This window comes from Mirounga leonina, unplaced genomic scaffold (genome assembly GCF_011800145.1).
Source record: "Mirounga leonina isolate KUSES-001 unplaced genomic scaffold, KU_Mleo_1.0 Mir_268, whole genome shotgun sequence".
NCBI lineage: Eukaryota > Metazoa > Chordata > Mammalia > Carnivora > Phocidae > Mirounga > Mirounga leonina.
Genome location: NW_023270649.1, coordinates 1,222,883 through 1,237,543, shown reverse-complemented (window position 1 = coordinate 1,237,543; position 14,661 = coordinate 1,222,883). Strand labels below are relative to the sequence as shown.

Sequence of the window (14,661 nt, the reverse complement as noted above, 5' to 3'; positions counted from 1 at the left end):
TAGAATAGAATAGAATAGAATAGAATAGAATAGAATAGAATAGAATAATATAGAATAGGATAGGCTAGACTAACAAAGGATAAAATAGAATAAGACAGAATAGAATAAGATAGAATAGAATAAGATAGAATAGAGTAGAATAGAATAAGACAGAATAGGTTAGGGTGGAATAAGATAGAATAGAGTAGAATGTAGAATAGAATAAGACAGAATAATAGAAAAAAAAAGACAGAAGAATAGAATAGAATAGAATAAGAAAGAATAAGAATAGGATAGGATAGGCTAGAATAAGATAGAATAGAGAAGAATAGAATAAGACAGAATAATAGGAAAAAACAGAATAGAATAGAATAGAATAGAATAGAATAGAACAGGATAGAATAAGAAAGAATAGAATAAGAATGGGATAGGATAGGCTGGAATAAGATAGAATAGAGTAGAATAGAGTAGAGTAGAATAGAATAAGATAAAATAGAATAGGATAGGATAACCATCAGAACAAAACTTAATTGGGAGGGATTTATAACTTAATTTAGTGTGGGGACATTGAGATTTCACAGAGTGATATTTTTTGTCTGAGAATAAGTTGTCTTTCCTTTCACTTGTTTCTTTCTTGATGCTTGCGATTTTGTGACTTACAATAAAAATATATGTTTGGTCTTAGTCCTGTTTCTGGCAGAGAGCTCCTAAAATCCTTGGAATTTCCGGTGAGGAGAGTGATGGAGGTTTCTTCTGTTATGTGAATGAGGTGGCTTTTGGAAAGCCCCCAAGGATGGGGCTGGTTGCCAGGGGAACCAACCACGTGATTAGAAGCTTGGCACCTTCTGCCCCACCCCCTGACCTCTAGGGAGAGGAGAGGCGCTGGAGGTTGACTCAATCCCTAGTGGCCAATGATTTAATCCATCATGCCTCTGCAATATAGTCTCCCTTTCTAGAAAATGAAAAGGACAGGGTTCGAAGAGCTTCTGGGTTTGGGAACACATAGGGGTTTGGGGAGAGGGGTGCACCTGGTGAGACCATGGAAGCTCCACGCCCTTCCCCCCACACCTGGCCCCATACATCACTTCATCTGGCTGTTCCTGAGCTACAGCCTTTCATAATAAACCCGTGATCTAGTGAGTAACACGTTTCCTTGGGCTCTGTGAGTCGCTCTAGCAGATCGTTGTAACCCGAGGAGGAGGTCCTGGGAATGTCTGATCTGTAGCTGGTGGGTCAGAACCACGGGTGTCAACCTGGATTTGTGATTGGCGTCTGACCCAAGGGGTGAAGGGCCGTCTTGTAGGGCTGAGCCCTGGGGGATCTGACGCCATGTCCAGGTGGTGAGAGAGCAGAAGGGAAACTGAGGACAAAGCAGAAGCTGACACCCCACAACACCCCCCATGGGATATATGTGACATTCCTCGGGCACTCCCGGCTGCCCTAAAGGAAAAACAAATAGTTAATTTACAGAGATCACAATCCTGCAAGAGACGAGTCTCCCTCAGTTTACTTACAAAAGCCTTAGCAATAGCTTCCAGAAGGGAATGTAAATACAATTAAATGTCCTTATAACCTGCGGTCCATTGGCAGATACTTGAAGGGGGCAGAGTGTAGTGTTCCTCCAGGAAGCTCCCAACTATCTTGCTGTTAATACCTTGCTATAGGGGAAAACGACCTTAACTTGACAATGGCGAGACCTCTGGTATCCTGTAAGTCTTCCTTAACGTATGAAAATCCTTTGAAACCTTCCTTTTTCCTTACCACTCCCAACCCCATGTCTATAATCAGCCACTCCTCACAACCCCCGGGCAGCAGCTCTTCCTGCCCAAGGGTCCTGTCCCTGTGCTTAATAAACCACCGTTTGCACCAAAGAATCTCAAGAATTCTTTCTTGGTCGTTGGCTCCGGACCTCACCACACTGAACCTCACTTATATTCCAAAACCCCATCACAGGTAGATAGGTCAGAACTGAGTTGGATTATAGGACACCCAGATGGTGTCTGCAAATTGCTTGGTGGTGTGGGGAGTAACCCCGTATCTTGGAAGTGGTGACCAGAATCCTAATGCTTTTCAGGGGTATTTTACTAATTCTCAGTAATTGCCCATACCTTTCCTATTGCATTTATTCCTAATTGTTTTATGAACTTTTGATGTTTGTTTCTGTTGCGAATAGGTTTTATTAAAAATACTGCAAACCGTGAATACAGCAAAATACGTGAAACACTTAAAAGTCGGTGATAAGTGAGTGCACCACGTGGATGTGCCCACCCTTTTCCCCAAATGCACCTGCAAGAACTAACCCCTAACCCACGCGTAGCATCAACTGTTTTCTTGTTTCTCGTTATAAATGTCTCACGCGTGTGTCTCTGAAATTTAACTTTGCATTCCTTGACCCTTAAGTAAGTAGAGTAATATCTGTGATTTGCTTTTTTTGCTCATATAAGATTAGTTACCTAGGGGAAGCTGTAACAAATGACCACAAACCAAATGGCTAAAACCACAGAGATTCATCCTCTCCCAGTTCTGGAGACCAGATGTCTCAGATCCAGGTGGGGCAGGACCACTGAGATCCAGGTGGGGCAAGGCCATGTTCCCTCCTGAGGCTCCAGGGGAAGGTCTTTCCTGCCTCTTCCAATTTCTGGGGCTCAGGTGTCCCTGGGCTGGTGGCCGTGTCCCTCCCATGTCTGCCTCTGTCTTCAGGTGGCTTCTCCTCTATGTCAGTGTGTCCTCTTCTGTCTCTTACAAGGACACCTGCCATTGGATTTAGGGCCACCCTGATCCAGGATGAGCTCATCTCAGATCCTTTACTTCATCACATCTGCAAAGACACTATTTCCAAATAATGTCATATTCACACATACTAGGGGCTAGGACTTCAACTTGTATTTGGGCCGGGGGGACCCAATTGAACACACAGTTCTCCATATTAACTGTTTGACATCAGTCCCTGTGGACACGTGGAGAAGTAGATTATTGGGTTCTGTCCTGGTGAAGTATATTCCACATGCATATACAACATGGCTTAGATCCATCCACAGGATCAGGAACATCTGCGGTGTTTCCAGTTCTTTGGGGTTTCCAGCAGTATTGCTGTAAAGGATCAATCATACATCTCCATGTCTGCTTCTGTCCCAGTTTCTCTAGGGAACATGGCAGGCTCTGGCATGAGAAGGTTCTAGAAGATGTTCCTGTCCACGTTTTCTGGAGCATTCTGTTGGGCTTTCAAGGACAGTTTTACCAAAACATGCTCCAAGTACTGAGAATGCCTCAGGCCTTAAGTCTTTATTGATTCTATCACTGATGTCCTGTTCTTAATAGATTTTTCAGTCCATTTAATTTAATTTCAATTTAATTTTCAAGCCATATTGATTAATGTGTCAATATCATATTCCCCCTTCTTTCTAATATGTATGCTTCTCTTGAAAATGTTCTTACCGGGGCACCCGGGTGGCTCAGTTGGTTAAGCGACTGCGTTCGGCTCAGGTCATGATCCCGGAGTCCCGGGATCGAGTCCCACATCGGGCTCCCTGCTCGGCAGGGAGTCTGCTTCTCCCTCTGACCCTCCCCCTTCTCATGTGCTTGCTCTCTCTCATTCTCTCTCTCTCAAATAAATAAATAAAATCTTTAAAAAAAAAAATGTTCTTACCTATATGCTATAGGCAGTTAAATAATAGATGGTGTAGGTGACTCATATCTTATTTTCCATTTTGAGGGCAAAACATGTTATGTCTCTCTCTTATATTTATTAGCATTTGCATATTGTACTTTGTTATGTACGATGCTGCATATCATTCTGACTTTACTTTTCCCTTGAATGAGGTATGAATGTTGAATTTTACCAAAACAAAACAAAACAGTTCACTCCATAGGCAACCTATGGGCCACGGGCTGGCCACATGGGTTTGTCAATAAAGTTTTATTGACACACATGCTTTTTCATTTACGTGTTGTCCCTGTTATAAAGGCAGAGCCTAGTGGTTAGGACAGAGACCAGATGGCCCACAAAGTGAGAAATATTTCCTGTCTGGCCCTTTACAGAAAATGTTTGCTGACTCGGATCTAGAGAGATGATTATGTTTTTGTTTGCTTTAACCCCCTTATCTGGATAACGTGGTTCAGTATGTTACTCTAAAATGAACGGCCCCCGATTTCTGGAATGTTTCTTGCTGTCATAGAGCATTATTCTCCATTACACCAGAGGATTCCATTCCCCAGCCACTTCATTGATGACTTCTGTATTGATATTTACCCCGGCGCTATAGATCCCCTTCCGTGCTATTTTTGTCAAGTTGGGATACCAAAGTTTTGATGATTTGTTTAAAAAAAAAAAAAAGCCAAACAATGAGATAATCAAGAAGCTCATTTTTCCCTGTATTTTTCTCTCTTACGCTTCAGCCTAATGTAATTATAATGACAACTCTCTGCATTTGCAGACTGGAAGTATTAGCCTTTGCAAACTCTCTGGGTTTGGGAATTTTCAAAAGGATGATTCCGATTCAGGTTTCAAAATTATCTTTAATGTGTATTGCTTTCTTGAGGATTCCTCCCTCTTCTCAAGTCAGCGTTGACAGCATCGTCCCTTCGATAATTGTCTGTTTCTTCAAGTTTCGGGATTAATGAGGACAGTCACCGAACCTCTTCTCGGAGTCTGCCTTCCATGCCTGCTCCGAGCACCTTTCATGAAGTCAGCCGTGTCCCTGAGCTCCCTTTAGGGCTTAATTACCTTCCTTCACTTTCAATTTGCCTTCCTACCGACGCATCATTTGGTGTCTACTTCCCCAAGCAGAGGGATTTCGAAATATTTTCTTTCGCCAGGAAAGCATCCACACTTGGCCTGCCCGAGACCTGGCCATGAGCTCCTGGGAACGCGTTGTGCAGCATCTGCCCTTTTGGATTAAAAATAACCTCAGGACGCTGTCTGCATGATGGTGCCTCTGTACAGAAGAGAGAAGATTATGGAAGCTGTAAGACTAAGTCGTGGAAGAATATTCATTACCATGGAAATGAAGTAAAAATGGGATAAGGAAACAGAACAAAATCTGTAGCCCAGCGGAGGCTATGATGCCCTCTTTATAATGATCACTGTGTATGCACGTATTACTTACATGGACGTGTTTCTCTTTCTGTTCTTTTATATCATACGGTGGCGTTGTTTTATACCAGTAAACCTCCGTCGGTGCCTCCCTGGAAATCATGCCCTGGATTGTAAATTCAGAGCCACTCACCTGGGCGAGCCACTTTGTTCCTTGAGAGAAACCAGGAGGCGTTTGTAAAGACGAGAGGTTTAGCATGTTCACAAATGAAGACCACTCTGTATGCATGTGCTCTGTCAGGCTCTGTGCGTGTGTAGACGAAGCTTTTCAGAGGCTGTGAGACCCAGTGAAGCCAGTGCCGATGCAGAAAACCTGCATCTCTCAGGTGTTGGTCCCGTTGCATCGGGACGTCATCCCTATCTGCCTGCGTTACTGCCTTGGGATCCGTGGGTACCGCGAAAAAGCATGATTCTCAGTGCTGGGTGCATCGGGACCCCTGTGCAGAGCTCATGCCAAACAATGCTGGGCCTCTTTGAAATCACTTTATACACCCATCTCCAATTAAAAAGGATCAAATTGACAGTGTAGAATGTGCCCCCGTTACAACAACCTATATGACTAGTGATGTTTGGTTCTCTTTAATATGCATTTGAATCAACCCAGTCACAGGGTCGTTTGATTGCTTTTTGATGGATGTGCCAGGAGGGTGGCACGTTTAATTAATCAACTCAAGGACACACGTCCAGCGATCCTTCTCCCCACCTCTGCATCATCAGCTTTTCCCCATCATCTGTCAGCATTCAAGCACACTGAATTAACAGCAACCTTCAGTTGACCTTCTATCATGCCATAGGGACCTACCACCATTACTCCTCCACCCTGGGAGGTAGGAGATCCCCGATGATCCAGGGGAACCCAGTGTCATCACAGGGATCCTCATAAGAGAGGAGAGGATGGAGGGTTCGAGTCAGAGAAGGACGGGGACAAGGAGACAGACTCTCACCTGGAGCATCCAGCAGGAATACAGCCCTTGCCAACCCCCCAGGTTTTAGACCATTGAGATTCATTTTAGACTTCTGACCTTGTAGAATTTTAAGATGATAAATCTGTGCTATATTAAGCCACCAAGTTTTTGATCATTCACCAAGAATAGCCAAAGGAAACTCTTACGTTCACCTTCCTTGGATCTCAGCTCTCAAGACCGCCCTCTTGTGTCTTTGCCCAGTGTGTTGGCTTCAGCCGCTTCCCTGTAAAGCTGGTGGGATAAGACCCACCTCACAGGTATATCATGAAGAGTACACATATCAGGTGGGCTCACACAGGAGGCTTGGAGCAGGGAGTCAGTGCATGATGTTCGTTCAGGCATTGATGACATCTCATGCACCCCTCCAGATGTAGAGTGATCAAGACTGATCACTGGGGCATCAGAGTGGGCATGTCCCATAGTTGCACCCTGGGTTCTGGGAACTCTACCAGTTATCGCTCGGTTTGACTTTGAGCATTTCATGAGTGACAAAAGGACAAATATGGTGGCAGTAGTCTTCCCTCGTGTTGGGGCAGGAGGAGAAGGCTTTGCTGGGGATGGAGCCTCTGAAGGTGGACTGAAGGCTAGGCCAGGATCCATGAGCAATGCTGGAACTATATGTGATGCAGAAAGGAGTTCAAGATGGTGGGTGGTCAAACTGACACCACCTCTTTCTTAGCTGTGTCCCCCATCTGAACCCAAGACTGGGAAATGATCTGAGCTACCCGTGTCTCAATTCTCCCAAGAGCAACTGTTCCCAGCCCTATTTCAGGTGTACAAGGAGAGAAGCTTATCATGTGTTAGAAGCAATGGCCACCTTAGGATGTTAGGGCTGGGTGCCTGTTGAGAAATGTCAGTGAGAAGGTTACAGGATCAGACCCATCCAGCCTACAAAGCATCCAATGGACTGCAGGACATGGGGGCACCTGGGGTCAGCTTTCAGACCATTGCAGTGGTGGAGGTGGTACTGGACGTGGTCAAGAGGGAGGAAAATCATTCCAAAAACCAGTCCAGAGATAAAATTAAGACATCTTGACTGGTTGACTCTGGGATGTGAATAAATAAAGACTCAAGGATAATTCGGGGGTTTATCACTCAGGAAAGTGAGGGTAATGGTGGTGCCTATCCAAGAGATGGGGTGATGGGAAATGCCCAGGTGGGGATTTGGGGATGCTTGACCTTGAGGTGGGTAAGTAGGGTGTTTAATTCCAATGCCAACTGGGCTGCCATAAATGTGTCCGTGGCTCAAAGGAGAGCGAGGTCAGGTTTTCATTTCAAAGTGAAGATAGGGAAGGAGATGAGAAAGGAAGCTATTGGCATGGGGGATGGGCTTATAGGGAGGCAGATTAAGGACCAAGATGGAGAGGTCTCTGGAGGAACCAAGATCTGGCCACCCCTTCCTTCTTCCCACCCTCTGCGATGCCTCTTGCTTTGGTAATTTGTTAATTCTGGATAATAATATCTCATCAGATTGTTGTGAAAATTGCTAACATAATATATGTGAAAGCATTTCCAAAACTGTAAAGCCCTATGTAATTATGTAATTATAAGGCATTCATGTTTCCTTCCAACCATACATTGCTTGCAGCTCTTAAATAGCACATTTTAAATTCCATCCTCTTTCTACTAAGTATGCTTCTTATTTTATTATTTTTTTTCACGCGCTTGTGCCCAACCGTCAACCCATAGTCCCTGCCTATTGTCAGCTCCATGGTGGTGGGGGTTATTTTCAAAACTGCCTTTCTTTGCCCCAAGAGCCCACAAGACACTGGTGAGCATTTAATAAACATTTGTTGTGCTGAATCGAATTGAAACGGGGTGCATAGCTTCCAACTCCAGCCGTGGCTTCATGCAGAGAAAACCTTTAACTATAAATACACGGAGCCCTCTTCCCTGGTCTCCCAGCGGACATCTGGTTCTTTAGTGGTCCTCCTGCCTCTGATAAAAGCAACACATCCACTCTTGGGTTCGGTTTCACATTTTAGACATCTTACAGATCTTTAAGGATGATCTTTTTTTTATTTTTTTTACAAGCTGTAGATAAAATGGGATATGTTATTTATGCCAGAGGGAGCATTGTTTAGAGGACCTTATCTATTCAGAAGCCGACTGATTTTTCTGCACCCAGCACCCAGGAAACACGCTTCATCATCCCGGGAATGAGCTGGAAGACAGATCATCTCAACTACAACTGCACAGGGACAGATGATCAAATTTTGCTGGGGGGGTCAGTCAATCTGCAGGTGCACTAATTTGAAGCTGATCATCTGCCCTTGGTTCTCCTTGAGGCCAGAGAGAGAGAGAGAGGAAAAAAAAAAAACAGCTGATTTGGGTCTTTCTGCATATCCATCTTAATTAGATACTTTCCAGTTTGTCTCCATGATGCTTATCATCATGGACCTGAATTCCCATTTTTTTAAAGATTTTTTATTTATTTGACAGAGACAGACACAGAGAGAGAGAGGACAAGCAGGGGGAGCAGCAGAGGGAGAGGGAGAAGCAGGCTCCCCGCTGAGCAGGGAGCCCAATGCGGGGCTCAATCCCAGGACCCTGAGATCATGACCTGAGCTGAAGGCAGACGCTTAATGACTGAGCTACCCAGGCGCCCCTCCCAGACATTTTTGAACACAGCTGAGTACCTGGATCCCAGGTACTTTCCTAGAGGAGACAATTCCTACAGATGAATTAAACAAAACAAAAAAACAAACAGTGAATAAGTTGTGGAATTTCATGCTCAGCTTAGAAAACTCTGATAGGGGAGCGTGGTTATAGAAACCAGCACAAAATGTCCATTTTCTTGTTAGGCAAGAGCAGCTTTGAATTTCATCAACTGTGTTCCTACTGATACTCCTTGGCAAATTACGCTAGAGGTTCTGCCTCATTAACCTGTTCTGGTTGGCGATCATTAGTGTGTTGGAGTTTCATGAGCCTGGAGCTCTTGGCAGGTCATGGGCTCCAGTGAGCTTCTCTAGGACGTGAAGTTTCATCACCAAATGACCCAAGCAGTGATCCCGAGGAAGAAGAAAGGATTAATAACTCTCTTTGCTTGGAATGAACATCCCCAAGCTTGAGCTTATTAGTCATGAAATATCATCTACATGTTCACCATGCAAGGACGGACTGTAGAGGTCATAGGAGAGGAAGCCTTTTGAGCTTGCCTTTTTGCCAACATGGCATCCCTACAGGAAGCGTTGAGTTAGTAAGGAAGAATCACAGTGCAAAAGATCTTTGAGAGCCGCAGGGCTCTATGCCGGCCCCTTTAGCAGTTAACCCACGTGGATTTCCTTGTCAGTGTATATGTATGGTGGCTCCCTGGGGACATCCAGCCTATGACCGGGTGCCCAGCCAATGGTGGTTCGCTGCACCATGAGCCACAGGTGCAAGACGTCAGGTGATAACATAAAAACAAATAAAAACAAAGGAAAAGTAAGCAAAGAGAGAAGGAGTAGAAAAAGGAAGTGTATGGTGCAGGTGTTTCTCATGCTCCCACTGACTGTGGTGTGCAGGGTTCTAGCTCAGAGAGATTCAGGAAAAAACAAGTGGTTGTCTCTTCTCTGTGGTTTTTTTCATGACCTAGAACACAGCGTCATTCAAATATAGATCTTGGTGTTGGGACATGCATTCATCAGCTTGGGTGGCTTTAACAGAATCCCACAGACTGGAGATGTTTGAAAACAGGTACTTATTGCTCATAGGCTGGAGACTGAAAATCTGAGATCCAGGCGTGGCCAGCACTAGTTTCTCCCAGGACCTTTCTGCTGGACACGCATGGCCATCTGTCTGTGTCCTCACGTGATGGAGGGAGGAAGAGGTGTCTCCTCCTCTTCTTATGAGGACACCAGTCCCATCATGGGGGCTCCCACCCTCATGACCTCATGTAACCGTAATCACCTCCCAAAGGCTCCGCCTGCTAATACCATGCCATTGAGGGTTAGGGCTTCCACATATGAATTGGAGGGAAGGGGCGTGCACATTCAGTCTATAATAGGACATATGCCTTCACTGGACACATATTTAAGAAGCATCTCCTGCCTGTTGGGGTCTTTGCTGGTCTTAGGTCTATCTGGCAGAACCTGAGCATGTCCCTCCCATGAGTCTGAATGCAGCAGATGAGTAGAGGTATAAGCAGCTGTTCCCTGGAAAAGGTGTGTGTGCACAGCTGCAGCCCTCCATAGGCTAACATTCCCAGTCGGAGAAGAGGAATCATTTGGATGCTGAATTAGTCTGTCCGGGCTGCCATGACAATGTACCAGAGACGGGGTGGCTTTAACAACAGACATTCGTTGTCTCTCAGTCCTGGAGGCTGGGAGTCTGAGATCCAGGCGGGGCCGAGGGTGGGAGTCTGAGATCCAGGCGGGGCCGAGGCTGGTTCCTCCTGAGTCCTCTCTCCTTGGCGTGTAGATCCTGTGTCCTCCCTGTGTCCTCAGGTGGTTGTCCTCTGGGGGAATCTGTGTCCTCATCCCCTCTTTTTATAAGAACACAAGTCCTGTTGGATTAGGGTTCACACCAACAACCTCATTTTACCTTAATCCCCTCTTTAAAGATCCCCACTTCCAAACACAGCCCTGTTCTGAGGTCCTGGGGGTGAGGACTTCAACATACGGATTTGGGGGGACATAGTCCAGCTCATTTCAGGCATTGTTGATGTTGATGTTCAGCCTTCCAGCTCAGCAGGAAGCCTGCTGCCCAGACAGAGGCAGGAGCTGTGCCCCGTGGACATTCTTCCCTCTGGTTAAGCGGCTCTGGTGGCTCTCTCCCTGCATGAGACATTTCTTGCTGCAAGAGCTCACTTGGACTCAGAAGTCTCCCCAAACCCACTCTCCTGCCTACATCTCCCAGCCTCTAGAGTCATTTCTTGGAGAAGTCAGCACATGCTATGGGTGAGGATGTTGACCAGGGAGCTGGTGGCCCTGGGTTCGAATCCTAGCTCCTCCACCCACCAGCTGTGTGCCCTGGGGAAAAGACAAGTTTTCTCTGAGCCTCGGGTCCTCATCCGTACAATGGGTGTTAGTGCTTGGCACAATGCCCAGCACACAATATGGTCACCCCTGTCGTGCTTACTGTTTATCATTTGCAATTGTGTTTATATTTGCCAAAAGCCTTTCCCTCGTAAGATGTCATGCGTTTCTCCCTGACAATTGTGTGGGAAAACTATTTCTACAATTATTGTTTTCCGGGAAAGGAAATAGGCTTAAGAGGGACGATGATTCAGTGAAGATCTCACAGTTAACGGGTGGTGACACAGAAATTTGAACCCAGGTCCTGAAATTCTTGGGTGTCTCCTCCACCTCCAGGGAATGCAGATAAATTCCCAAAGGTTAAAGTCGTGTATGTGCGAATGTCTGTGACTGTGTGTGAGAGCTTGTGGGTGAGCACCTGTGTGTGCACGTGGGCTAGTGTGCATCACGTGGGTGAATATGTGTGTGTGCATGTGAGCTTGTGTGTGTGTGTGACTATATGTGTGGGTGAGTGCATGTGAGAGTATGTGTGTGTGTGAGCATATATGTGTGCATGGGAGCATGTGTGTGTGCATGTGGGTGAGTCTGTGAGCACATGTGCGTGCATGTGGATGAGTGTGTGAGTGCATGTGAGCATGTGTATGTGTGCATGTTTATACATACACATGTGTATCTCAGCATTTATCATGGCACCCTCCCTTTTGCATGGGCACAACCTATAATTGCTCTGATCGGTGATGATTAGGATGTGATATGAGATGTAATGTGAAATAAGTGAATAAAAGCATCTATTTCATGAGCTGTCAAAACATTTAGGAATTAAAGAATACAAATGAAATCTCATTTCCGTCTTCATTATAAGCCCAAGGCTTTGAAATGTTCTACAAACGATCAGCGGTTGCATTTTGAAACCTAGCATCTATCATGTATTTAAGCACATGATAGTTGGGTAAGTGGATGTGATTAATTCTTCATAAGATGCATTATAGCCAAGAAACAGCTCTTTTTTTCTACCCCTTTATATGTCAGCAGAGCTGCCTGCCAGCTTGGGTGACGGTGTGTATGTCTGTGTGTAAATGTGTGCGTGGGTACGTCGGTGTGTATGTGTGCATCTGTGTGTGTGCCTATAAGCATATGTGTGTGCATATGAGTATATGTGTGTGTCCATGTGAGCATATGCATGTGCATGAGTATGTGTGTGTGTATGTGTGTGAGAATGTATGTGTGTGCGTCAGTATATGAGTGTGTGTGAGTATATATGTATGTATGTGAATGTATGCATGTATGTGGGTACGAGTATGTGTGTGTGCATGTGAGTATGAGTGTGTATGAGTATATATGTATGTATGTGAATATGCATGTATGTGGGTGTGAGTATATGAGTGTGTGTGAGTATATATGTATATATGTGAATGTATGCATGCATGTGGGTATGAGTGTGTGTGCATGTGAGTATATGAGTGTGTGTGAGTACCTATACATGTGAATACATGTGTGCATGTGAGTTTATGTGTATGATTGTGAATGTGCATGCATGCATGGAAGTATGTGTGTGCATATGAGTGTGTGTGCATGGGAATGCCAACCCCCCACGCAGCTGAAAATCCAGGTATCACTGTGACTCCCCAAAGCTTCACTACTCATAGCCTACTACTAAGCCTAGAAGCCTTACTGATGCCATAAACAGTAGATTAACCCATATATTGTACGTTGCATGTATTATGCACTGGATTATCACAATAGAATAAGCCAGACAAAGAAAACGTGGTTAAGAAAATCCTAAGGAAGAGAAAACACATTTACGGAATTTTGCTACCTTTACCGAAAAAATCCGCATCTAAGTGGACGCACGCAGTTCAAACCTGTTTTGTTCAGGGGTCAGCTGTGTAGACTTAGAGAGACACATAAGAAGCTCTAGAGTGGATGGGGCAGATTGAGCAGATTTCCATAAGATTAAACAAGATAAGCTCTTGAAAAAGTCTTTATCCTGACATTAAGAAGCGAGGGGGAAATTCTGTTGGTTTCTGGATCTGGAATCACAGCCCTGGACGGAGATGCCTCGGTTCCCACCATTTCCAATCTCTTGAGCTCCTCCTAGCTCGCTGGCACCCACTGACCATGCTAACCCACTGGTCACTCAGACACCCACCCCAGAATGCAGAGTGTGTCGTGTTCACATGTTGCCGCATTCCGTCGGAACAAGAGTTCCAGTCCTCATGTGTTCTCTACGTTTCAAGCTTCTACTTGGACTTTGCTTTCCCCCTAAGCAGTGACCATAGCCTGGGAACTCTTCCATCCCCACGGGAAGCTCACCGTGCTGCATTGACGCCAAGAACCTTTCTGCAAGGTGGTCACATTTCACCCGGTTGCCAACTAGTGTTGCTTTAACACAGAGGCTCAGCATTCATCCCCTTTGAGCCAGTTCATACGCATTATGGCTTCATCGGGAGTTGCAGAACTTGACTGTCCACATCAGGGATTTTAATACGCATTTTTGCCTATGGAAATGGATTAACCCATCAGCTCGGCTAGGTTGTACATATGGCTTTCTGCTTGAGTTTCCCGACCCCGGTGGTGAGCGTGCTGTGTCTAGCCCAACAACATCAGTGGGGGTCCTGAGAATCCCATGCGCTCTACTCTGAACACTGACACATACTGGCCTTCTTCCTTCTCCCCACAGACTCCAGATGAGGGAGCCTGGACATCTGTCTATGCAGCGGTCACCCCGGACCTGGAAGGAATTGGCGGCCGCTACCTTTACAATGAGAAAGAGACCAAGTCTCTCAAGATCACGTATGATCTAGATCTTCAAAGAGAACTGTGGGCCAGGAGTTGCCAGATGACCGGCATCACTGACATGACCCAGGACACCTTCTCGGGGTAGTTGCCACGTCGGGGAAGACCTTGCCTTCAGTCCACCAAACACAGGTCTGTGACAGATCCCCGTGCCCGCATTTTTCATAGCTGCCTGCCTTTGGGGCTGTGTCCCCAAAGGTCTCCTGTCTGCTGTCATGCCTTTGCAGGAAGTCAAGGACCAAAAGGAACATTAAATGTAATTCCCAAGTAGGTGGTCCCGAGCCATAAGTTGTCTGCCAAATTGCTACAAGTGCTATGAACAATTAAATGCTGCCTAACCCAACTGTGCAGTCTTCCTTGTTGAGCACAGGGCAGGGACCAGCTTTGAGGAGACACATTCCAGGTGAGGCAAGCTCTTTCAAGGGAGTATGAACCACTGGAGCTGTAGAGGGTTCAGGGTCCCCTGTGCCCTTTGTTCTTCCACTCACCCATTATTCCGGACACCCAGGTTTGACTCTTGGGTCTGTGAAACAGAGACATGAGCCTTCCTCAGTCTGTTGGGTTAAGGCTCAGGTGACAACTCATATTCTACTCCACACTTTGACAGTGACCTGGTCCTGGGTGCTACCTGTAGTCCCCAGAGTTGCTGTCATGAGCTCAAGCCCGTGAGTCATGCGAATATAACCAGACGTGTCAGGGATTCTGTGCAATGGGTGGGAGGACAGGGTCCCAGACAGCATTCCCTGTATGGTTCTCTAGGACAGGATGAGACGGGTCTGGATGGAACTCACCAGGGAGTTCTGTAGGACAGGGAGGAGGGTAGAGTCTGCACAGCACTCACCATGGGGTTCTGTAGGACAGGGATGAGAGA

At 45.8% G+C, this 14,661-nt stretch overlaps 1 protein-coding gene across 4 annotated transcripts in view; it reads left to right on the top strand.

Annotated features, from left to right (window-relative positions):
• Window positions 1–14,661, top strand: part of DHRSX (dehydrogenase/reductase X-linked) — a gene marked incomplete at its 5' end in the record, with an annotated part of 180,466 nt that overhangs the window by 103,229 nt on the left and 62,576 nt on the right. For 3 of the 4 annotated variants that reach the window (XM_035029652.1, XM_035029653.1, XM_035029651.1), the window contains 1 exon segment: window positions 13,675–13,922. In XM_035029652.1, coding sequence (XP_034885543.1) covers window positions 13,675–13,878 — 204 coding nt within the window. 4 annotated transcript variants of the gene reach the window in all.